This window comes from Phyllostomus hastatus, unplaced genomic scaffold (genome assembly GCF_019186645.2).
Source record: "Phyllostomus hastatus isolate PE091 unplaced genomic scaffold, TTU_PhHast_1.1 phas_scaffold_755, whole genome shotgun sequence".
In the NCBI taxonomy this organism is placed as follows: Eukaryota; Metazoa; Chordata; class Mammalia; order Chiroptera; family Phyllostomidae; genus Phyllostomus; species Phyllostomus hastatus.
Genome location: NW_025334039.1, coordinates 4,352,733 through 4,378,423, shown reverse-complemented (window position 1 = coordinate 4,378,423; position 25,691 = coordinate 4,352,733). Strand labels below are relative to the sequence as shown.

The 25,691-nt window shown below is 51.1% G+C and overlaps 1 protein-coding gene across 2 annotated transcripts in view; it reads right to left on the bottom strand.

The window, feature by feature from the left end:
- APPL2 (adaptor protein, phosphotyrosine interacting with PH domain and leucine zipper 2) overlaps positions 1–24,896 on the bottom strand; it is a 41,985-nt gene extending 17,089 nt beyond the window's left edge. For both annotated transcript variants that reach the window (XM_045826437.1, XM_045826438.1), the window contains exons 1-8: positions 24,684–24,896; positions 17,007–17,105; positions 8,989–9,048; positions 8,295–8,366; positions 4,195–4,282; positions 2,931–2,972; positions 2,738–2,796; positions 1,453–1,599 (exon numbers count right to left, since the gene is read on the bottom strand). In XM_045826437.1, coding sequence (XP_045682393.1) covers positions 1,453–1,599; positions 2,738–2,796; positions 2,931–2,972; positions 4,195–4,282; positions 8,295–8,366; positions 8,989–9,048; positions 17,007–17,105; positions 24,684–24,737 — 621 coding nt within the window. In that variant the 5' untranslated portion in view covers positions 24,738–24,896. The remainder of the gene's footprint in view (positions 1–1,452; positions 1,600–2,737; positions 2,797–2,930; positions 2,973–4,194; positions 4,283–8,294; positions 8,367–8,988; positions 9,049–17,006; positions 17,106–24,683) is intronic.
- Positions 24,897–25,691: the final 795 nt, after the last annotated feature.

Genomic DNA, 25,691 nt, shown 5'->3' with positions numbered 1-25,691 from the left:
CTGGGACCCAACCCACCCCTGAGATCTTCTAAGGCCCCTCCTCTAAGGAGCCAGGCTCCCAGCACTGCCCCAGGCCGGTAGCCGTGCACCTTCCCGAGAAGCCAAACTCGGGACCCTCCCTGGCCCTGAGCCTCTGCGGGTGAGCAGGGACTCCTGCCCCGGAGGCGAGGCCCATCAGTCAGGGAGGACAGGGGGGTGTCCTGAGGGCAGAGGGAGCACTGGCATTCTCTAACAGCCCGGGACAGCCGTCAGGGCAGAGCTGCGACACGGGACGGAAGGAGGGAGGAGGGCGACGGGGAGGACACACGGGTGGGCACAAGTGTCCCTTGTGAGCAAGCTGGCCGCCCCCAGGGAGCTGCTGAGGGCCGGGGCCCACAGCTGGGTGGTGCTGGTTGTTGGCTCAACCCAGCTTTGCTTGGGTGGCACAGAAAGGTTTTATTGCTTCATTTAAATATTACCATCGGAGGCATAAGCTGACTCCGCTGTCATCCTCATCAAGGAGGTAACAACCATATTAAGATGAGAGACAACTGGTTTTTGGATGTTCAAAATCCTCTCCTTCCCTGAATGAAAGTGATGCTGCATTTTATTTTAAAATATGTGCACTTTTAAAATGTATTATAAAAAGAATAGGTGCTCACATGTGAGCTTTTTTTTTAAAGTTGCTGACTTCTCCCTTCTCAACATTTTGCTTCCTCGCGCCCCTTTCTGTCCCTAGGCCGTCACTGAGAGAGGGTCCGGGTGTGCTTCTCACCAGCAGGAGTGGGGTCTGCAGTCAATGAGTGGGGTGAGAGCAGGGCGGGGTGGCGGGTGAGGGCTGGCGCCCCCCTCTCGCACCCCCACTCACTGCGCCCCGGCCGGCTGGCACTGCGGTCCAGGCCCTGTCCTGAAGCTGCAGCCTCCCTGCAGACGAACGTCCCGGACCATTGAACGGGGGGAGGAGCCTAACGCATCCTCTGCAGCGACTTCACCAAGGGCTGGCAACACTTCCTGGCGAGCCACGGTGCGGGCGTCCACCTTAGCCACGTGTCACCCGAGAACAGCCCCGCTGAGGGTGACTTCATCACACAGGGTGGCCAAGGACCGGGCGGAGTCCGAGCTGGGGAGCCTGGTTCTACAACCTGAACTGTCAGCTGCTTCTCAGACAGTGGGAGCCATCCTGCCTGTCGCCCGGATGAGAGACAGGGCCACGCCAGCTCCTCCCCACGGGAGGCATGGGGTCACGGCCGTCATGTCCTGCATGTGCGTACGTACGTACGTACGTACAGCCTAACAAGTCCAGCTATCGCCGACCCAGCCCGACTGGAAGCTCTCCCAGTGCTGAGCGTGGACAGTTTCCCGGGAGGCTGCGCACTTGTGCTGCTTCTTCTGACGACGCTTCCCTCTGTCCTGCGTGTGTGCTGCTCCCTCAGCAGCACGCTGTGCCACCCCCGCGGCTGGCCTGGGTCTTACCTGTCCGTGGGCAAAGCCTAGCATGGGCTCCATCATGGCCACGCGCTTCCGGTGCTGTAGCGCGTTGAGGGCGCAGTAGTACTGCAGGGAGGACAGGTGCTGCTTCCGCCGGGCGGCCGCCACCTCCCGCACCACTTCGCTCTTCACCTGTTTGGGAGGCGGGAGGAAACCCCAGGTTGTCCAATGCACACGGCGGTTCTGGAAGCGCGTGCAGCTTCCAGACATGTCCGTTTATACGTCAGAACCACTTTTTTTAAAAATATATTTTATTTATTTTTAGAGAGGGAAGGGAGGGAGAAAGAGAGAGAGAAACATCAATGTGCGGTTGCTGGGGGCCATGGCCTGCAACCCAGGCGTGTACCCTGACTGGGAATCGAACCTGCGACACTTTGGTTTGCAGCCTGTGCTCAATCCACTGAGCTACGCCAGCCAGGTCCGTCAGAACCACTTTTGTGACAAAGAGAATAACACATAGATGAGGTTCCACCTCAAGTTTTTAAAAGTCCAAATGAAAACACCAAAGTAGCCCTGGCTGGTGTGGCTCAGTGGACTGAGTGCCAGCCTGAGAACCAAAGGGTCACCAGTTCGATTCCCAGTCGGGGCACAGGCCTGGGTTGCAGGCCAGGTCCCCAGTTAGGGGCGTGCAAAAGGCAACCACACACTGATGTTTCTCTCATTCCCTTTCTCCTTCCCCTCTCCTCCCTCTAAAAATAAATAAATAAACAAACACCATCTCAGCATTTGTGAGGCTACACTGGGGTGGAGCCAGCACCCCCTCCTGGAGGCACCACGAAGTGCCACGACCCTGCAGAATAGTGGGCACCAAGTGCCACAGACACAGCGGCTCACCCCTGAACCTGCCTTCCAGGAAGCCGGGTCACAGAAACAAAAGTTAGACACCCGAAAACATTCGATATTTTTTACAGTAGTAAAAAAAGCCAGAAAGCGTTGGGTTCAAAACTCAGAGTGAACACCCAGGGCGAGGAGTCCCAGCCCCGCGTGGGTGGGAGTCAGATAATCACACCACGCACCCGAGCGCAGTGAAAACCGCGGGTGGCTGTAACCTTTCCGTGGTTCCAACCTGGTGTCTGAAAATCAGTGTTTGAAGCTGGAATTGGGAAGTGGGAGTCTACTCAGAATTAAAAAAATTAAAAACCCATGTATGGGGGGAAAAAGGTAAGAAATTAACTAAGACATCCTGGAGACTACAAACTCACAACAGGAAGACACAAAAGGAGCTTAGGTGAAGGAGGTGAAAAACAACACGTAAGGCAGGTGTTCTTACCTTCTCGTTCTCCTTTTTTTTAGGGAGCCTGCTGTACTTTGCCATCGAGAGGTCATGCTCTGAAAGCAGAGAGACATTCTAGCACCAGACGGGTGGAAAGGCACGAACGCTCACCCGGCGTCTCTGGCCGCCAGACATACTAAACTCACACGCATCTCTGAACCCACACGCCAAGGACGCAGGGGACGCTTACCGCTGCTGGCGAGTCCGAACAGATCCTTCAAGGTGCTTACTTCTGCACAAGAGAAAAGAAATGTCTCAGAGCACAGAAAAGGAAAACGAGCCAATCCAGAGCTTTATGCCTCCCCAGGAAAATACACAAATGTCCAGGGGGGTGGGGGAGGCGCTGCCAGCGGCTCTCGGCCCTCTGCCCTCCCAGGCCCGGCCTGGCAGCCGGGAATCCTGGTCCCGCTGGAGCTCATGGCTGCAGCTGCACTCGTGCTCAGGGAGCCCTTGAGGGTCCGTGACGGAGAGGGCACTTAGGGACCAGGGCTGGAGCCCGTGGTGGCCAGGTACCACTCTCGGAGACCGGGGGTAAAAATGTGAGCTCTGATACTTGGGCCCCAACGTGTTTTAGCTTATCTTTCCTCAGAATGCCCTGACTCCATCCGAACCCCAGAAGTTTCCTGGCACTGCCATTTTAACATCTTACCAAGGAATACATGGTGCTTGTTTTAATGAAAAAATGTGCAGCAACCTAGTGTACTGCACTTGCAGCACGCCAACCCCAGTACCTGTTCCTACCCCATGGGGGCGCTACAGCCATCACATACAAGGATGGCTGCACAAAGCCCAAGACCGAAAAAACCACCAAAAGATCAATGAGGAGTGTTCAGGGTTAAAAACTTAACAACACAGCTGTCTAAAACAAAGTGATATCTCCCACAACTTTAAAACTCTCTATTTTTAGTGTCAAAGAAAAGCATTTTCATGTGCTTTATGTTGCTTCTCAACTGACCTCAAAACTGCCTCCAGCTTTTCAATTTCTCTTCATATTATTTTTACCCTTTCTGATATCACGCTGCTTTCTGTCTTTGTCTTCTTGCGTTTTTCCTTACTTCTCTCTCACTCTCTACTTCCTTTTGGGGCAGAGTTGTGACGTTTTTCCTCATCAGTTTTAAATAGCTTTCTTAACAAAAGTGGCAGCAAAATGAAACTCCACCGTCTCAGGAAGGGGGATGCCAGACTCGAAGTTGGCTCTAACGCTGACTCCAGTACGACCTGCACCAACACTTCAAATCTGTCTCGGTGTCACCCAAAAAGGGTGCCATTAGCCTGTGACGTCCCTCGGGTGGGCCAAGAACACAATGGGGACTCACTAACAGTTAAATTGACCTGCTCAAAAGAAAGGGCATTTCTCAGTGATCCACATTAATTTAAAGAAACTAATGCATACAAATTATTATTCAAGGAATTAATATTTTGAAGGTAACTGGCACCGAATTCAGTTACTTTACCTGTGAGATCCTTTTCTCGAAATTGTACAATGGGGAGAACCATTGTGTCTGCCAGCTGTTTAGCCAGCTCTGTATGGAGAACATTAAGCTGAAAGAAAGAGAAATCTATTGAAGAAAATTATATCCACTATCACTGACACCATCTTATTTTGCCCAGGAATCACTCTGCACACTTCTGAGTGGTTCAAGAGCTCAGTTACATCTCCTCGGCAAATAAATACCCTCACAGAGCAGAAGACGACAGAGGCCTCGACATATCAGAAACTAAACACGAGCCCTGTTGGCTGTGCATGAAAAGGCTGCGGGTTCGATTCCCAGTCAGGGCACCTGCCTGGATTGGGGGTTTGATCCCAGGTTGGGGCGTGTGTGGAGGCAGCCGATGGATGTCTCTGTCGCCCCTCCCCCGACCCCTAAAATCAACAAACATATCCTCGGGTGAGGAGTGAAAAAAGCAGCAGCAACGTGGGGTTCTCACTGGGCAGGCGAGTTTGCTAAAGGAGTCTCCGCGCCCACAGTTACTGTTTGTTTGCCGGGTGAACTCGGATTCAGTGTTGTTGTGTAAGCCGCACCCGCCCGGGGAACGCCCAGGCTCTCGCGTGCCTGCTGTGCGCGCAGCTTACTCAGTGCTCAGCACAAGTCGCCACTCCCCAGGCCATTGGGAGCTCTCTCCCTCTCAGAGGGCTGGAGGCACACTTCAAAGGCGGGCCTGCCGGGAACCTGCTAACCCTCAAACCACAGCCAGCTGTGGGCCTGGAAATTACTTTCTGGAGAGAGAGAGCTCCCCACTGCCACGACTCAGCCAGACTCCAAGCCGCTGCTCTTTAGCAAAGAACCTTTCGAAGAACAACAAGACGACTGAACCCACAGGGGAGTCTCCACACCAGATCATTCTAACAGCCCCTGGTTCCTTCTCCCCCTCCACCTCAAGGCCTGACTAACTCCTGGCGTTGTCCGCAGTCGCAGGGAAGTGAGAATGGTCCCCGTCAGCACTACCGTCTGGATGACTTGTTGTAGAGCAGCTCCCCGTGCTGGACGCGGTTTAGCTCCCACCTGCGAGTGAGGTGTTATTTATCACCCCAGCCTTACAGACAGGCAGGCAAGGCTCCCAATCAGACGCAGCACATCCGTGGCGCCACTGGGATTTTAACCCTGGGCTACCGGGATCCGAAAGCCATGCTCTTCCCCCTCCACAGTCTGAGTCACACAGTTTGTCTTCCGTGCTCTTGAAGCTGCCAAAACTTCACACGTTTGGCCGTCCAGACAGCAGACACGAACGCAGAGGAAGGGATTCTCCCCCTGCGCCGCAGACTTTCCGAGATTGCTGAGGGTGTTCCAGGGCTCCCACCGGGCGAATGGGGGGACTCACCCGGCGGGCATTTTTTGCAGTGAACAGATGGCAAAGCTTCTTTCAGCAGTGACAGCGGTACCACGTGTCCCCTTCTGCACAGAGATGTCCCCCCTTCAGGGGTGTGCGTGCAGAGGCTGTTTTGATAAGCTTGCCTGAGGTCAACCATGTGCCAGGCAAGGAGCTATAGGCCGAGCCGGTCCTGTTCTCCCTGCCTTTCCTTTGAGCCAAGGCAGGGCAGCTTCACGCAGCTGGGAATGCACGAAGACGGTCATGCCAATAAACCAGCCATCAGGGCAGAATGCATTAATGATTTTTCCTGAATAACTTCCATAAGAAATGCACTGTTTTTGACTAACACCTAACTGAATGGAAGTCAACAAGTGTACCTACTATGCTCCTGGCTCTGTGCTCAACACTCTGATATACATGATTTCATTTAACCTGTATAATATTCTAACAAAGCAGGCTTTCCTGCTACTGCCATTCACAGGAGAAGAACCCGAAACTCAGGAACATTAAGTGGCTTTCTAGTGATTATTCACTTCAGGAATGGCGATTTCCTAGATGCTCATTTGCTTCCTAATTTCTTCTTAAGGCTCAAAGAGTGCGTGTCATCAGCTTTCTGCCTTGGGGCTTCCGAGAGGCAGGGGACCACCGTCTCCAAACGCAGGGCCTTCCCTGATCGGAGTGGACAGAGCGTGCACTGACTACTCTCGGCACTTCAGCAGCTCCACACAGGAAACGGGGACAACACCGTCTTCCTTGTGTGGCTCCTGTGAGGGTAAAGCAGTGACTCGAACAGCACACGCTCACGGAGCAGAGATGAGGGCCCGACACCGGCCTGGCAAAGGGAACCAGTAACGATAGCAACTTCCTGTGGCAGGTGCACTCCAAGGAAGTGAACCAGAAATGCAGCTTTCGGGGAAATGACCAGGGATGACAATCTCTGCAGGCCCACCACTCGGGAGGTCTGCTTCCAAGGCATTCCATTAAATGGAAACCGCACAGATCTGTGCTTTTAGCTGTTTTCTTTAACATCTCAGTCACGTTACTTATCTTGGGAATTTTTAACCTGGTTTAGGCCCAAGAAGAGAAAACCACCACAAAAACTGGTCTGCTCTTCCCCCATGAGCGAACAGCTGTTACTCACAGTCGTTACAAAGAAGAAAACTTCCGGGAGGCCATGACCCTACTCACACACTGGCTCTTCCAGGCTTCTGTCCTTTGGAAATGATTCACTCTCCGCCCAACTAACAATCCCTGCTGCCCATGGAGACATGGTTGTGAGTAAACGTCTCACCCTGGGAGTCTTGGCTCGGGGGTTTTGACGACCAACCCTATTTCCTTAGCAACTCTCTTCTAGTCCAGAAAACAAGTGACTTCGGTAGGTGCTGTTTTTGCTCCTCGCCCTGGTTATTTACTCACTGTTAATACACATTCTTCCCTTTGTTTTCCAAAGGAAACCACTTTTTGATCCTTTCTAGTTACATTACCCCTCCACTTCCTCGCACGTTTTGAAGGAAGGCACAGTAGCGGGTGGAGGACGAAGCTCCACGAGAACCCACGTGCCTGTCACGGCACCGGCGCCCAGCGCAGCAGCTGCTGAACGCAGGTGGTCGGTCAGTCGTGTTTGCCGAATGAACAACGAACTTTTGGACTAATTTGTTGAATGAATGAAAATGCTATCAGTGTAGTTTTAGATGAATATTAGTTTCTTGTTTTATAAACTGAAGACAGTGTCTGCATCATATTAATGGTTCAACAGTTAAGTGGCATCTGCATATTTCCCTTTTTTGCTTATTCTTTGCCACGCTTTTCTATGACAAGTTTGCAAAGTCCTTGAGAGATGGACAGTTTATACCTGCCTAATGCTGCAGAGGGTTCTGCCCCGCGCTAGTAGCATCTGAGCTCTCTTTTTACAGTCGGGATTTCTGTACTCCATTCCTACAACGATGGCTGTTTCTCACAAATCTTCCAAGTGTATTCTACAATACAGCTACAAGGGCAGTTGTATGAAACCTTTCGGAGTGGGTTGAATCACGCCCCGGGTCCCCCACCCCCACAAAAGAAACGTCCACGCAGAACATGTAAATATTTGAGAAATGGTATTTTCAGATGTAACAAAGGATCCTGAAATGGGATCATCGTGGGCTATGCAGGCGGGGCCTAAACCCAATGACAGGTGTCTTTATAAGAAGAGAGGACACAGACAGGAGAGAGAAAGCAGGGGGGTGAGGTGGGGTCGGGGGAGAGGGCCATGTGACGTCAGGGGCGGAGGCTGGAGTGAAGCAATCACAAGCCAAGGGACACTGGAGCCACCAGAAGCCAGAAGAGGCCAGGCAGGATCCTCCCCTACAGCCTTCAAAGGGAGCACAGCCCTGCGGACACCTTGGTGCCACACTCCTGGCTGCCAGAACTGTGAGAGAATACATTTCTACTGTTTTAAGCCACCTACTTACAATTTACTACAGCAGCCTGGAGAGACTAACACACCCTCCCCAGGAAACTAAATTCTTGGAAACCTTTCTTTTGGTTTATTGTTCATGTGTGCCAAAGCCCTTCCCCTCAAACCAGGAACAAATATGATAACATAAAGCCTCTTTCATGAAACAAACCTTGTAATATCAACAAGTTGAGATAAAGTCTCAGATTATTTAAGCAGATACCTAAAAATGGAAAGTAGACCAAATAAAAACTAAAAGAAAGTTCAAAAACAGACTCGAAAATAAATTTCATCATATTGCCATCTTACCTCATCCACCACTTTGGAAAAATAGTGAAGCGTAGAAATTACTTCTTCATCGCCTTTGCCAAGGGCAAAATTCTGAGACCAAAGAACAGAAGAGCCAGGTGTTAACTGAATGCCTGGGAATTCAGCACCGCAGTGTCGCCCCACCATGCACACTCTCCGCGTCATTGCCCCACCACGCACACTGTCCACGTCTCCTCCTTTCTCTTCCCAAGAGCACAGCACCTCAGAGTGTCTAATGGCAGAACGTGAGCTCTCCCCTTCTTCTGCCCCCACAAGGCGCCCGACGGCCCCTCCCAAACTATTCCTCCGCTGGCCACTGCCCTTCCGTTCAGACATCACGGTAACTCTGCCTTCACTTCCGAAAGCTGCCAGTGCCGGTTCCCCCGCAGGCCCGCGGGGACTACAGCCCTCCCTGAAGGGCCGCTGAGGACGTCCAGACTAAGGAGAACACACATCACACAGGCTCTGAGCTCATCACCAGGTAGAATTTATCAGGGGGAAGGAAAAGGCGAGAGAAAAGGAAACAACGGAAACTGTCTACGGGAAAACAGAGAGAGAGGGAAGCCGCGAGGTGAACACGAGGGAGGGTGGGTGGGAGGTCTCTAAAGAATGAACGCCTTCGGAGCTTCTTTCAAAGAGCGCCAGTTAAGGAAGTCCTGAGCACGCATCTTGTGTCACGTAAGTGTCACGTTACCTGTTTCTCATACGCCAGGAGTTGCTTAGACAGCTGCTGAGTGGCCAGGCACATCTCATTCTGCACGGAGAAGAGAAAAGCAAGTAAGACTTGTCCGATGCTTACAGTTGCTGAAAAATGGCACCTCAGAGAATTCCTTAAAAATATGTGTGTGTAAAATAATTTTGTTCATAAATTGTTTTGAAAAACAGAGTTAAAGGTTAAAGCTTGCCCCACCCCTCCCACACCATTTGCAAACGACTCCTTCTAGCTGCAGAGTCAGAGAACAGATGCAGGGAACAAGTATAACTCGGGCGACAAAGACACGGTCCCAACCTCCCGGGGATTACTGGGAAGCAGGTATCAAGAAAACAGTCACGAGAATAACGAGGACCCCAACAGAAACTCCGGGTGTGTCAGGGTGCTCTGAGAGGAAGGCCCAGAGGGTCTCTAAGGAAGAAATGTTTTAAGCAGCCCCCTGAAGAAGGGTTAAGAGTTAGCCCAGGGGACAGTTCTCCAGAGGGAGGGGCACCCACGTGGTCAAAGCGCACAGCGCCCCCCCCCGTGGGAGGAGCTACAGAGCGGAGGGGGCACGTGGTGGAGGGGGGCGTGGCGGCGGGACTAGGCTGCCAGGGCAGGCAGAGCGAGGGCACACGGGACTCCGCGGCCCAGATTTAGGCTTTATTCTAAGAGCAGCAGGAACCGAGGCAGCACTAGGACATGATCAGATTGTACCAGACTGAGAGCGCTGGCTCGGGAATGACGGATGGCACCGCAGAAGCACAGCTGCAACGCTGGGGGAGGCCCCTTCTGCGCCAGTTTTCACCGGCCAACACTGTCCGTTTTCCCCTTCTCTTTCTTATCCCTCTGATCTCTGGCTGCACAGCGGTTTTCTACAACTAACCCCCGCCAGCCCCCACCAATGGACCCAGCCTAGAAAACGTGTCTTATGTTCTAAAGCTCAGCAAAAGCTTCTCTTCAGATCCAGGGTATATTCCCAACAGCAGAGTAGCGCCACCAGGTCTGGCCTGGAGCAGACAGGGGCGGGGGTGCTGGTCTGCCTTGGCCTTGGTCTTGGTCTCCACTTACTTTCTAATACTCCTGGGTTTGCTGTTCCTTTGGGTAAGGACCGAGCTCTACAGGGGCTTGTTTTATTTTTCACGGTCCTCCTTTGCAAGGCCCAGCAGAGACTAATCCAACCCTTTTAGGACCCTCTTTGCAGACAGCGGGCTAACCTTTTCCCTGGTTTCCTTCCTTTGCCCCAAGGACAGGCATTAATAGACCCTGAAACGTGGCTGTCTCCTTTTTTTTCCCCCAAAATAAAGCCAGGGGAGTACAATAAACAGTCCTGGCTTTGGCACCCTACTGGGTGCCACCCTTTCCAAACCAGCGAGTGCTGGCAGCCGAGAGGAAGGCAAGTGGGCAAGTCCACCAGCACTACACAGGCATCTAGACAGGATGTGCCACAGTCCCCAGCACACAGCAGGCACCGGGCAAATGCTGGATGAACAAACAAGGTCAGAAGATTCATCTAAATTCCAAGTGTAAAACAATACCCTCGATTGTGGTGTGAGGAGGAAAATACTGCCTAACCCTACCAGGAAACACCACAAACGGCAGGGGGTGAGGGGGGATAAAATACGACATCTGGACAGGGAGGGATAAGGCAACAGCAGGACACAGCCCGCGCCACCTTCAGCAGTGTTGCTTTGAAGATCACAGTGCGTGGGAACCAGGGTCTTAGCCCGCTCCCTGGGCTGATTCTCAGCTGCATCAGCAGCTCCCTTACTCCTCTGAGTTGTTAGCACTGGGTTTCAGATGGACCTGTTCAAGCTCCCCGGGCATCTGCCTGGGGCCACACCACATATACTACGCTTCACTGACCCACAGAATCACCCCGACAATGGCAGCGAACATTACAAGGCACTTAATTCCTGCCAGGCGCCACCCTGAGTGCATTCTAGCATTATCTCATTTAATTCTGACATCCCTGTAAGGCAGGCTTTAATTATTAACTCAGTTTTACAGATGGAAACACTGAGGCGCAGAGAGGTTAAGCCACTTGCCCAAGGTCCCACAGCTAGTCAGCAGCCGGGCTGGGATGTGCACCCAAGTCTGTCCGACTCTAAAACCCACAATGGTAAACACTGCTCTCTAAGATCCCCAGTGCTGCCGAGAGGTGGTTGAGAAGGTCTCTGCTGTAGAGTAGACTTGACAAATTTCCTGTAGAGGGACAGTCATCGTTCTCAGTTGTGAGGCAGATGGTCTCTGTCACCCCTGCTCAACCCCATGGCTGCAGCACGGGGGCGGCATGAACAGCTCACAAACAAATGAGTGCAGTTTCATTCCGATAAAGCTTCATTTACAAAAACGAGAGGCCAGTCCAGGGGCAGGTTATCGCTGACCCTGCTTTAGACAGAAAGCGTTTCAGAAGCACACTTTCCTGCCACAGCGCCCTCTGGAGGCGCTCCACGAAGCCACACAGTTTCAGATTCGGGAAATGTTTTCTGCTCTAATTCATCCTTTTTTCTTTTTCACTTTGGCCAAGCCTGAAACATCACTCCCCGCCATCTGGAGCCTTTAGAGACTGGTCAATAGATAGGATAACCACCCTCGCTGCCTTGTAAACGAGAGAGGGCCCCAGGCTGCTTGAAGCCTTCCCTTCTTGGGAGCTTCCTGGCAAGTGCTCCGCGCGCAGGCAGTGGAGAACCGGCCAGGGAGCTGCGAGCACCACACTGCACTGGGGCAAGGAGGCCGCATGCGAGTGCCGCTCACACAGCCCCCACAGCACAGGGCAGGAGGGCACGCAGCACGCAGCAGCCGCTCTCCCGACGACCGTGTGCCACGGACCCTGCCTCATCTCCCCTAGAAATGCCGGATGAAAAGCTGTGTGCTTTCACGCGTGTGTGGTTTCAGGCAGCAAGATGCTATTCTACCAGCATGATTTCACTGGGAACAAGCCAGAAGTCAGAAGTCAGAGATGGCCCGTCACCCATCCTGGAAAGAAACGCACCTTTCCTGCACGGAGCACCCTGGAAGGAAAGTCTCTGAACTGGGCCAGCTGTCATCTGACTCAGCCTCCTGTGCTGCCACGTACAAAGGTTTTATGACCTGCTTTACCCACACCAGCCAATTAGTCCACACCCTCTCAGGTGAGTCCGCACAATTATCTCTGCAACAGGACCTGCCGAGCTGGAGCTTGAGTAAAGAGCAAACGTGAGTAATCGCAACAAGGAAGGCCGCTGCTAACATTTACCGAGCCCCTCCTTGCACTCGACACTGCTGTTAAGTGTTTTACAGGTACTGTCACATCTAATCCTTAGAGTGCACCTATGGGGGGCGGCCAACAGAAAGGATAATGACTTCCTAAAAGTCACATGACTTGTAACTGCCAAGGCAACGACTCAATTCAGAGCTGGCGGACTTGAATGCTAAAGCTCAAGTTCTGAACACTACGCTGCTCCACCCCAAAGCCCCGGAGCGTCTCTAGTTAGTCCTTGGCGGGCAGGCCCCATCAGGGACGTAAATCCACGCTTTTCTAGCTGCAGTCCAGCAAAAGAGGTGGCCCACAACTCAGATTCGTCACGGGTTCCCGGGACTGCTTCCGACACTCCGGAAGAACCCTCTGGTTACCGTCTATGCTACTTGAGGCCTCACAAGAACCCTTTACAAAGACGACCCAATGGAGGGCTTACTGACAGGTGCTCCCATGTTGGACAGAACCTCCTGAGGCTGCCGCCAAGGCAGAGAGACCCGGGGTTAGCAAACCTGAAGGGGAAACTGAGATTTTTGCAAAGGAATGTTTATCTTAAGGTGGCCCAGCGTGCTTCCTAACTCAAATGTCACCTGAAACCCCTGTGGACGGCACCATCCATGGTGTGCGTGGATGGAGAGGCTGGGAGGAGGGGCAGAGGAAACCCTCTAGAGTCAAAGTTGCAATGTGGGCATTTGCTCTGATCTATACCAAGCACTTGACCAGCAATGCTTCCTGGAGCCGAGTGGCTGACAGTCCTGTCCCAGCGCTTACCACAGAGCTGGGTCATGGGTGGCTCTAGCTCAGGAGCCCTGAGGTGGGACGCACGTGGCAGGGTGGGGGGTGGGAGAGGAGGACTGCAGCAGGAAGGGAGGCAGAGAGCTGAGTCTGGGGGCGGCCAAGATTCCCGAGGCAACAGGGAAGCCCCGAGGCATCTGGGCAAGCAAACGACAAGATCAGGTGGGTGCTGAGAGCAGTCATGAGCGGCTCAGGTGGAAAAGAAATGCTGAAAGGAGACGATGGCACGAGGGTCGGGAGACCAGCTGAAGAAGTCAAGCCAGAGATGGACACAGGTCTGAGCCCGGACCACAAAGCGGAGAAGGTGGCGGAGATCTGTGGCGTATTCCTGCGTCATAAACAACGGCATGTTCTAAGTGAGGAAGGGGGAGGAGCCTAAGAAAACGGCTCTAGCCTGGATGACGGATGGAGGACAATGCCCCTAGCTAAGCACCCAAGGAGGGGACAGATTTGGGAGTGGCAGCAAACTGTACAGCGCGGCCAGGCATGGTGCTGGGCATCGGAGACAGAGAGGATGTGCTCCCTGGGAGCTCGCAGGCCACAGCGAGACAAGCGAGCCCCACTCGCTGCACCTTACGTGCACTGGCCAACGAGTACGCAGGGCAGCTGGCACGCAGGTGCACTCTGGCCAGGAAGGGAGGAAAGTGAGAAAGCAAAGGTGTCAGACACATCTGGGGCTTCAGGTTAGTCTGAAAAGCCGGAAAGGGCTGATGAGGCTGCCTGCCAGCAGGAATGGCATAGCAAAGTCTCGAGATGTGGAGAGGGGCTGCTGACACATCCTAGAACAGCCAGAGGTGAGGCCGATGCTCAGTGCATGAAGATCTTGGAGCGCCTCGCTGAGTTTAATTAACCTCTGCTGCGGTCTCAGGGAGTCACCGAAGCATCTGCAGACAGCGAGGGAAGGCAGGTTTGGATGTGAGAGATCCAGCTGTAGGGTGGAGGAGGGACTGAAGGGGAAGACACCTCCTGAAGACAGGAAGACTGCTTGGGCCAATGCTGCTACAGCCCAGGCGAGAATACATATATACTTGCATCTGTTCAGACACTACAGAGGTTCTTAACTCATTTAGCTAATAGCTTGAAACAGCAGATCTTTCTACGTAACCTGTCTCTGCTTGGTTCACACCTGAGAAATGTGCACAGCTGCTGCCTTCCAAACGACCTACAACGGAGAACTCCGTTCCCGCCCTGCGCCAAGGCACGTCTGACAGCGGAGAAAAGGACCAGACATGACTGCAGGGACCGCTTTAAAATGCTGAAGGCAGCTCACAGACCACAGCTTCACTCTAGCGCTTACGCCAAATGAAAGTTACAATCTCCCCACAATCAGCAAAACTGCTCACATAACTTTCCCCTAGTTTTCCTTGCCCTTCCCCTTTCTAAAACTGAGGTATGAAGGGCATTTGCTATCTCGGAATACGGAAGTTTACCATGAGGTCTGATTAAAATACCTTTTGTGAACATTTATCATTTATAAGCAGCATAAACCTGGTTTTTAAAACATAATGAAAACCTACATCTTGCCAAGTACCTCTGTTTTCGAAAACAAAATTATAAAACTATATGAATGTAATTCAGTAGATCTAGGTGTGAAATATACTAAGACAATGTTTCTCTAAGTTATATTTAAGAAAATATAACAAGGAAAATGGCAGAATGAAAACACTGAGAAACAAATATATATATATATATATATATATACCGATCAAAGAGAAGTCAGAAAAGTTTTCTTTTTTAAATTCAAAACAAAACAAAACACCTACGTCTTCAAATACACCTGAGAAGCCCGCCGGCCCTGGCCCAGCTGACCTGCCTGCCACTGGCCACTGCCTGCAGCTGCCGCCCAGCGAGCGCGGTGGCCCTGACCAGAAGTCCCCGTTGGCCTCCGCTGCAGGAAACGCGGAGGCAAGAGGACGGATTTCTGGCCGGGAGGAGAGCCCATGTGACGATCATCTGGTGCGAGTTAAAAGCCAGTTACAGCCTCTTGAAATGCAAGACCCACTTAACTTTGGCAAAATTTAGTTTTCTGGCTCGAAAGACAAAACGCGTAAGAAAGTGCTTGAACGTCAAGTAGATGATTCTGACAGATAAGGAGAGGTAGACGAGAAACTCCAGGGAGCGGCAGAGACACAGTCCCTTAGGTCTTGGTGCTCTGAAGCAGTGCTTCAAAAAGAAAAACAAATCGCTTCATGACTGTATTTAAATTGCTGAAGAGCAAGCAAGTTCAGGTATAAGTCCAGTCAAAATATTTTACTTTCTTAAATTTTGAGTATTTGGGGAAAACTATGAAACAGACAATGTAAATAAACAGGGCTTAAAAAATCGACAAAGTAGGTCCCCAGTTTCTGAACGTCTGACCAAAAATATGCAAGACTGCAAATGAGCACAATTCATTTGGTCCTTAAAATTAGTTCCAATTAATAAGCAACACTATAATACAGTAGAGTCTGCAATTCTCTATCTGTGGCCTGGCCTCTGGCTATGAACTTTCAGCAAGATCTCTTTCCGCACCTCTGATGACCCACGGGCATCTCAAAGTCAGCCCTCCAACAGAATTATGCTGACATCCCAGCCAGCACACACACACCCTTGTCCTCTTCCTGTGTCCTCCCAACCGTCCGCAGCTGATGTTCAGACTCAGTCTTCCTTTACCAACCAGATCCCTTCACATCCCACTAGTCGCTGGTCCAGCTCCTAAACTCCCCCACTCCTTTCCAGCTCTCCTGCCGCCCGCCCAGTGCGGCCACCATCCCCACGCTGAGTAGTGACGAGTCTGGACTCCGCCTTCAGGCTGACTCGCTCTGCCGTGTATTAAAGGGGTGAACCTGGACAAGGTACTCATCGTGGGAATCCTTAGGTCTCCTGACCTATATAAAATGAGGATAATAACAAAACCCACCCCACAGAGTGGCTGGGGAATTTAAATGAATTGATCCACGTAAAAGCCCCTGAAACCGTGCCTGGAAGCTACTCAGTATTCAATAAACCTCGACTGTCACAGCCATCTTCCTGTCAGGTGCCCAACACAACTCTTCTGGGTCAGCTGACGCTCTCTCCTAGCACTGCCAACGCTCTTAGGTGGTGCTTCTGTTTGTCTCTCCACCCCCTGTAAGCTCCCTAATGGCAAGGGCTGAGCCTTCTCCCCATTCATGACATGAATACACGACTACTAAAACAATGAGAATAATTATATGTGAGTATCAAGGGCTATACAATAATGACTATAATGAGTATTAATACACGTGGTTATTAAATACAGAGGGTGCTGTTTCTTTAGAGATCATCGATGACAAAAAGGAACATTAACACGTACAGGTTTAAGTCAGCAAAAAACTCAACAATCGAAAGAATCAGCTACAGCAACATTCTGATGTGTCACACACTGAATGTTATTTTTAAGAAACTCTCAAGTCTTCCCTTGGAAAGTAACATATGTGAGCACTTCTTGATCTTACAAAGAATTGCTTTTGCTACTCAGCAATTTATTTTCCACAGTTTTGCAAGCCAGAGAGATTTGTTCCTCAAAACAAAGAAGCCACCCAATAGTTTCAGAACTGTGACTCCAGTCTTTTCAGAGGAAGCGCTCAAAAAACATCCCCTCCGCCCGCGCTGGCATCTAAGACCGCCCGCTTGCGAGAGAGACAAAGAGTGTGTGTCGGAGTGCTGAAGCCGCCCCCGTCCACAACGAGGGGGGGCAGGCTCAAGTGCTTCCCTCTGGGGCTGGACTGTTTAAAAAAATTAAAGGCAACGATGTGGTCCCTCTCTACCGGTGCCGCTAACTACAGGAACATTACTCTGTTCTTCGGCAATGAAAACAGACTGTCCTCGTTTCTGAAGGTGAACCAAAGTGAGAAGAACAATTCCGATTTTATTTCAAAATTGTAAATGGCGTTGTTGTGACTCAGATTCCTCAGCCTCCTGAGAGAGGTTCCAGATGAGGGCAGAGGCCCACCCTCTGCTCCTCCCCAGGCAAGGGGACAGTGGGTACCTGTGCTCCGTAGACGCGCTGCATGGCCTGGAGCAGCTGGTTGGTGTAGTCCGTGAGGGTGCCAGCATCCTCTTCAAATACACTCAGTAAAGAGCGAGTCTGCACGGGAAGAAGAAAACAGGTCGATTTCGTTTCTAAGTGGGAAAGTTTCAAAGGAGGCAGAACACGCACACACGCACGCACACACGCACACACACACACACACACACACACAGATCGGGGAGAAGGTGCCTGTTCTCTGGCTTCATTCTTTTCACTGGCACGAGTACAAGTTGATTCCTACAGCTTTCACTTAGGACTCCTTGGCTAATCCTTCAGACTACAGCACAGGGACAAATGGTCCTTTGAGCACCGGGGCCAGCGAGGAAAGCCAGTCCTGAAAAGATGAAGAAGACTCAGGGCTGTCATCTGTCTCGACGTTAGCCTCTACCTAAGCACCGGTTAAGTCCGTCCAATCGCACACAGTGTTAAAAGGGCGGCCTCTCCCTTCGAGCCCAGGAACCGGACCCCACGTCGGCCCCGCCTGTGCACCTGGGGCGTGGCACCCAGCGCCGCGCCATCCCAGCGGCTAACCATCCGTCTGCATCCGCTGGGGGCATCTTGCAGGAGTGTGTCATTCTTTCCTCTTACGGCACTACAGTCAGTTTCCTTGTCTGTCACCTTACGTTACCCAACCGATTTTCAAACTCACGGGCGGGGAATTCTGTGTACCCTGGGTCCACCAGCGGTAGATCTGGGCACAAAACTCAAAGAGCAGCTCAGCAAGAATTCGGTTCAGTTTCTTCCGGAAGACCAACTACGCAGTGCTCAGAGAGCAGGGGCAACGCCGCTGGGTGGAAGGCGTCTCCTATCCGACACACGGTGAGCCCTAGGGAAACACTCACACACTGGGGGTGGGGGGTGGGGGTATCTGAAGAAGCAGCAAGACATCATGGAAGGGACCACACCTACTCAAGGGACTTCTGTAAATGTGCCCACAGTGGGAACTTAAAATACTAAGTCAGTGATAATGAGATCTGTATTTCGGAAATAGGTCTAAAACGGAAATCAGTGACAGAAATGCCTTGGTGGAGTGGTGTCAAGGCAATTTACAAAGAACAGTCCACTAAAGCTTCCTATTGCTTTCTCTGACCTGTCCCAGGTAAGAGAGCAACAGCTGACATCACAGCACCTCATGCCCCTGGGGCAGGAACCTAGGCGTTTGGATCGGCCATTCCACCCGATTTCGTTCCACAAATTCCAGGGCACTTCCCAGCAGTGTGTGCTGACCTTGACTTTGCCCCGGGTAATCTTTAAGGCTAAAAATACGTGCTCTGAGGCCACTGTACTCTATTCGGTGCCAGTCCTTATCTACAGAGGGAACAGAACACCACGAGTGAGGGAAATGTAAGAGAGGTTTTTAGAGAGCTCTCAGTGAGAACAAGACATCACAGGGCACACGGAGCGTGTCGTCTGTGTGTCAGAGTGGAGTTCTTCAAACTTCTACAATTAAAATCCACAGTACAAAACGTATGTTACCAAGTGATGCCATTAGTACGGGTACACAATGATTTTTTTCTCCTGTTCTGTTCTGTTCCATCTGTGAACAAAAATCACAGCTGTGACCCGCTGGATCTACTAATCCATCCACGGATGTCAATCCATTAGTAGATGAAAAACACTGGTTTAGGATTCTTTGTTCCATCTCTTTAAAATATAATTTTTATTTGGTAAAAGGCAAAAAGTTTTTTTAAAGTCTTTTTCTTAAGATTTTATTTATTTTTAGTGAGGGAAGGGAGGGAGAAAGAGAGAGAGAGAAAAACATCAATGTGCGGTTGCTGGGGGTCATGGCCTGCAACCCAGTGTGTGCCCTGACTGGGAATCGAACCTGCGACACTTTGGTTCGCAGCCTGTGCTCAATCCACTGAGCTACACCAGCCAGGGCTATAATTTTTATTTGGAAGAAAAAAAAGACTGTCACAAGACATTCTCAGAACCTGCTCTGGGTGGCCCATCACTCTCTCTCTACTCATTCATCTGTGCGGGCATCCCTTCTCCGCCTTCACCCGATACCCGATGAGCCCCTGTGCTGGGCACTGGGACGCAGAGGTGATGAGAACCAGCTCGGTGTTCTCCGGTGGCTTACAGTCTGTTGGCTCCTCTCAACAAAGAATCTGGGATCACCTGGGGACCCGGTCAGTCCTGGACCCAAACTGGCAGAGTTAGTGAGATAACAAATGTACATGAAGTGCCCACCAGTGCCTGACACACAGTGACAGCAAATGATATTGATTATACAGAAGATAATGAACTTCCATGGATACATTCTGGACAGTACAAGCGGTGCGATTTCCCTTTCACACGACAGCAACACTGCCATCTACGCAGCTGTCCGTAAAAGTCGCCCAGCGGGAGAGGACTTCTCCCATCAGTGCCAGTGCTGGAGACACCAGCACTGTTGTGTTGTGATTCACCAATGTCACGATTCTGTTACCTTTCTTTGCCACGACTAACATGTCTAGGAGAGTAGGCAGGAAAAAGAGTGATACAACTGGATTAAGGATATTTAATTTTTTTTTTGCTACTACGGATATCCATTTAGTTGAGTCCTATTTATGGTTTTTAATACTCTTAGGAATAAAACATGAGAATGGAACATGAGATGAAAAGTGAGGGCTTGTGTAAATGTCCTCCACAAAGAGAACAGAATGAAAGCTAAAGCTACCATTTCCTCTGCACCTCCGTGTCAGACACTGTGCTGAGCACTCAGTGTTTGTTACTTCATTTCCTACTTCCAACAACTTTTGGAGGCAGACACCCTAGTTACATTAACCCTATTTTATAGATAATGAAACTGAAGGTCATCGGAAACTGAAGGAAACGTGTTGGGCCCCCCACGGCTGGGAAGCAGCTGGGCGGGATGTGACCCCGGTCCGCTGGCCGCACCGCTGCAGGAAGCTGCACCTGCCCCCAGCAGGGTGAGTTCCACCTGTGGGCATGCGCTTGCGGCCCACGGTTCCGCCTGGGGGCAGGGTAAAGGCTGCCTGGAGCTGGCCGCTCTTCGGTCATCTACTGTCACACTCTCACCTACGGTAACTGCCAAAGAACCACAACACAAGCGTTGTTTTTTCTCCCTTATGTATCCTTTGGACATATTTACCATGACGCCCATTAAAACTGACAGGAAAACTCCAAGCTTCCCTTTTTAATTTAACTAGGTCATGATCTCCCCTGGAAAAAAAAGATCCCTAGCTATCTCATCATACATGGTTTTGCTTCTGAGGCAGGATAGTAAAAAGCCAGGAAAATTCCTTGGCAAGTGGAACGGGGAAACTGAGGTAGGTGGCTGATTCGAACTGGCCCCATCCAACACCCTGACCACCTGCCTCCTTCTCTCTTGCACGACCACGACCTTAATCACTCAGCCCTCAGGACAATGAGGTTCTGATCAGCATCAAACAGTCGACCACAGAGAGAGTTTCGGTCCAACCGGAGATCACATCTAGGCCTCAGTGGTGTTTCAGCTCCAGGCCCAGAAGAGCGGCAAAACCAGACTGTGCAACACCATGGCTGACATCAGGACCAGCTGCAGTGACTGATGACTCCCCACAACCTAGCGCTGACTGATCAGTAGAGACCACAACCCGGAAAGGGCAGACCTGGACAGCTGATGAATAGTCTACTGAGATCCTCCCCTGGGAGCACCCCTAAAAGTCCCTTTTATAAAACCCTTAAAGCAAAGGACCCAGTGCCTGCTCTCTCCTGTGCGCCCCCCGCGTCCTTCCTCAGGCACGCACCTTTGCTTCTCCTCTCCTCAGCTCTAAGGGCCCTTCTCTCGCCCCTATAACTTGTTTCCCGAGTCAGTGCAGCCCAGCTGGCTCACGTCTGCCTCCGTGACTTATCTCCTAAAAGGCTAAATAATCTTCCTGTGCTCGAGTTCTTGGCTCTGAATTTTCTCTGCTGAACTCAAGAACCAAGGTCCAACATCGCCATTAGCGATATCACCTATCAGCGCCACATCGGCTGAAGTTTGCATCTGCAACAACAGGACTGTTCTGAGACGTAAGGAAGGAATGAGACCAACGACAAGGCAAAGGTACACCAGTTCAACATTTCTACAAAAAAAGTCAGAAAGCTATTGGTGCCCGTCACTTACAAAGACGGCAACAGCCATCATTCGTGGAGGTACGATGACATGGAGGCATGAAGACACTTTCCACGTGCTACTCATTCTTCATGAGAATCCCACTCGGTGCCTAGTTTTATTCTGATTCTAGAGATGTCAAAACACAAGCTAGGAGAGGTTGAGGAACTCACTTAAGGTGACAGTGGCAGAATCAGGGAGTGAATTCCATCCTTCTTCTATCCTACACTCTCAAGAGGATGCCTGGCCAGAAACACAAAACCAAACACCAGCCCTTTACCTTAAAGAAACTGGGTGTTACCTAACAAAATAGTCCTAGACATTTTTTACTCAAGAACAGCCATCTGATTATACCGTGGTGCAATTTTAATGTAAAGTACGTATACTGTAAATTATATGTAAGTATTTTATAGTGTAAAAGCAATTAAAGCCCTCAGACCTATAATTTGGCAGAGGGAGAGAAATGTCTCTGTAGAACCGAGTCTACTGAAAGTAAAAAATGTCCTGCAAACCAAAAGAGCAGCATGTAAAATCTTCTCCACCATGAAGACACGACCTCCAGGCTGTGTCTGGAGGCAGCTCCCTGGACTAAAGACAGGCCTGGTTTAGTCAGAGAGGGCTATTCCCAGCTTGACTACGCACTGCACAATCTCAGAACTAAGCCTTCTCTCTGTGCTACATTAGGCCAACTGCAAAGGAAACAAACAAAAATCAAAACCCAACAGCGAGCAATGGCGCTTCTGTCTTCCACTTATCTCGGAAGCAGACTATCTGCACAAAAGAGAATCAGGGAAGAAGTAGGAGCCGCAGTGGCCCAAGGCTGCATCTGCGTCCCTGTCACAGCAGTGCCCACGGTGTACCGGAACTGCGGCTTCCCGATCTGTCTGCGGGAACAGACCGAGAACCAGGGGAAGGCAAACACTCTTATCTCGTGGGTCACCACTTCCCAGCACTAGCAGCGCCTGGTGGGAAGCGCAGGCTCACTCGCAGGCAGCAATGGAGACAAGTATGTCAATCCCTACAACTCCACCTCTCACAGATCAGAGGTAATAACATGGGTACACACGCAGACCAGTTGTACGAGACATCGTGCAGCACTAAAAAGGAGGAGAGGTACAGATGTGTGTAACGTCAGGCAACTGCTATTCAGCCCTTCCTGGGTCACGAAGTTCAAATACAAAAGCTTTTGTGTTCGTTTAACGAAACCTATGCAACCAGGTTACTGGAGCAACCCTCATAACTACTCCACACAAAAGTAGACAAAACAAACAACGGCTGTTTCCTAGGATCTTTCCCTTTTCGTGAAATAACATTTTAGGTCACCGATGCTAGAAAAGCCAGGTCCAGGGAGTTGGGCTAACTTGAACAGTACAGGGAGAATGCCTGGGTTCCAATCCCGACTCTGCCACTGGCTCGTGCATCACCTTGGGCAAGTTATTTAACTTCTCTGCTCCCAGGTCACTTTAACAGAGCACCTACCTCGAAAGAGTGTTGGGAGGACTGAGTGAGTTAATATAAGTAAAGCATTTAGATCAGTGCGGGGCACGTAAAAATGCATGTGGGGTGCAGGCGTTCGCTATTGTTTTTTATTCTTTACTCATAAAATGGAGGAGCTGGATTAGATGCCTCCCAGTTCCAAGCCTGCGAGTCTCCTTAACAGTGAAGCGGCACCAAGCACATGCCCACACAAGAGCATTAAATAAATATGCTCTGATGATTATCAAAGACCTTCTTGAAAGTTAGCATCCATTCAACAACCTTACCAAGACACCTAGTAGGGTGACAGGCAAGCTGCAAAAGCAATACAAACTCCCTACAGTAAGAGGAACACTCGAGGAATGACAATACAGCTAAACCTCCTCTTCCACATAGGAGCTCCGAGTTACAAACCATGCCAATAATGACAAAATTTTAAGCTTCTAAAGCCCCTTAAAGATCACCTGCTCCATGTCCCTCCTTCTGCAGATGAGAATCCTGAGCCAGGATGGGGCTATGTGACTTGCTCAAATCACGTGGTACGTCAGGGTTAGAGCCAGCACTAGGACCCAGGTCTGCTGACTTGTCTGCCAGCGCTCTTTCTGCTTCCTCAGAGCTAAGCAAATCCAGTAAACCACTCGGAAATAGAGCCAGAAATTCAGGTGACTTGTCAGTGAGCGATCCCTGGAGAATCGGAGCAACCTCTCTAACCTGGCTGCACCATCACCACCACCACGTTCAGTTAGGAAAGCAACGCACCTCAGTCTCTACAGCTTCAAAGCAAGTTCATTCAAAGTGTTATTGTTAGAAATTCTACATGACTATCCTCGATCCCACACAATATGCGTGAGAATGGACAAAATGACTTCTACCAAGGGCTCAGGTCCTGCAACGTGCCAAACCTCTAGAGACTTCAAAGAGGACTTTGAAAAGTCAATCAGACCAGCAGATACCAATTAGAAAAAACAAACAAGCAAAACTAAACCAAAATCACTGCTCGCTTACAATTCATTACCAAGAAATGGGCACAAGGCAACTAAGCTCACGGCCCTTCTGATTACTTATTCGGAACTGAACTGGAGAGAAGCAGCGCGGCTGTAGCTAAGCCCAAAGGATCATCCCAGGACTGCAATCCACTAAGAAGAAAACGGAAAGGAACCAAAAGGAAAAGGGAAACTGTGAATGGAAAAGAGGTTAATCTCATTCTTATTATCCAAGGGTTGAGACACCAGGGAATAAAGAGACTGATTTAAATGTCCCAGGGATGCAGAACCAGGAAAGTAGATATGAAGCTGGGGAAATGTTAATGGAGAACAGAAGTTCCCTGGGGAAAGGAGCACTGAATTACGAACTAATGTCATCCTGCACTCATGTGCTACAGGTACACGCCAGCTTTCACCTGCAGAGCTCCAAGGACTCTCATCTTGAGGGCGCTAATGAAGCTCTGTGCCACAAATGGGGATGGTATTGTTAATCTCTTCGCAAATGAGAAAACAGTGCCAACGGGAGGCCTGGTACCGCCGGGAGAGAGATCTGGGCTGTGCCGCCCATTCTGGCCCTCGGTCCACCAGGTCCCATGACATCGGTAAGAGCCGTAGTAATAATAAAGGTGACTCCTTTCTTACGTACAATATATCGGGCACCGTCTGTAACAACTTTACAGTCATTTGCTTATTTCATTCTGACACCTCTAAAGAGGCAGGTATGATAATTATTCCTATTTCACAGATGACAAAACTGAGGCACAGAAAGGTTAAGTTCTTTGCCCGCGGCACGCAGGCACGCAGCTAGTAAGCGGCGGAGCCCGAGCTTAGGCCGGGCAGCCTCAGTTTCAGCCTACTTTGGAAAGGGGTCAGGACACAAAGGCTCCGGCCGCGGGGGGCTTGCTCGGGTTCTCCAGCTCTGCCAGGGGAACGCCCGCTCCCGGGGCATCCCGGGCTCTGGGTGCGGGGCCGGGCCAGCCCCCTCCTCGTCCCGGAGGGGACTCCGAGCGCTCCCTGCCTCCACCCCGGCGTGGGCTGGAGGGGCCTCCTCGGCCTCAGCCCTCGGGCGAGGGGGATCGGAGCCGCGGGAGGTACCTGCGGGCTGTCCTGCAACGCCTCCTCCAGCAGCAGCTTGTCCACGGCGGGCATGGTGCTGCGCGGCGGGGCTGAGGGCCGGATGCACGGACGGAGGGTAGCACGCGCGGCCGCCGAGGCTGCTCCCGGCTCAGGACACCAGGCGGACACTCAGTGCCCGCGACCGCCCCGCGCGCGCCCACGCCTGGCCAGCGGCCGCCACCGCCTCCTCCCGCCCCCAAGCCCAGCCCTCGGCGGAGCGCGATCAACAGGAAGTGTGGCGAGCACCCGGCCCGGCGCCGGAAGTGTGGCGGCCCGCTTCCGCCACGCCCTCGCCCGGTGGGCTGCCGCGACCCTGCGGGACCCCAGCGGCTTCGGGGACGCCAGGGGTGTTAACATCCGCGGTTAAGGGGGCGGTACTTGTTCTTGTCTATGCAAATAAAGCCCAAGAAGGGAAACGCTAGGGCTAGAAGATAAGGTTTTATCAGCTCGTGGCTACCCAGAAAACTTTTGAATCAGAGGAGCTGGGCGCCAACAGATTTTGCTGTCCTGCCTCCTGCCCTCCTTTTTTTTAGGGAAGGAGACCTCGACACTTCTACACCACTTTTTCTAGACAAATCTCAGTGCTCCAGAGATAACTCTGAGAACAGAGAAGTCATCTAGTTTTAAGAAAAACCGGATCGCTAAATCATCTGCGATACTCATTTCGGAAACCACAGTGATCTGATTTGAGCAATACGGTGAGGTCTCGTCCCCGTGGTTTGTGTTGTGTCATTTTGGAAAAGTTCAGAATCAAGTTATTAAAATTGGAACGTTTAGGTATTCCAGTTTAGTCTTCTCGTGTATAAATAAAATTTTTGAAAAGGGGCCCAGAGAGTGAAATGATTTGGTCAAACAGTTAAGGAAAGCTAGAGGAAGAGGAGAAGGAGGGGAGAGATGGAGCCACGAGGGAAGACTGGCAAATGGAACTTGACATTTTTTAATACCAAAGGCAAGGGTTTCAGAGTCTCTTCTTTAGGAATCAGTAAG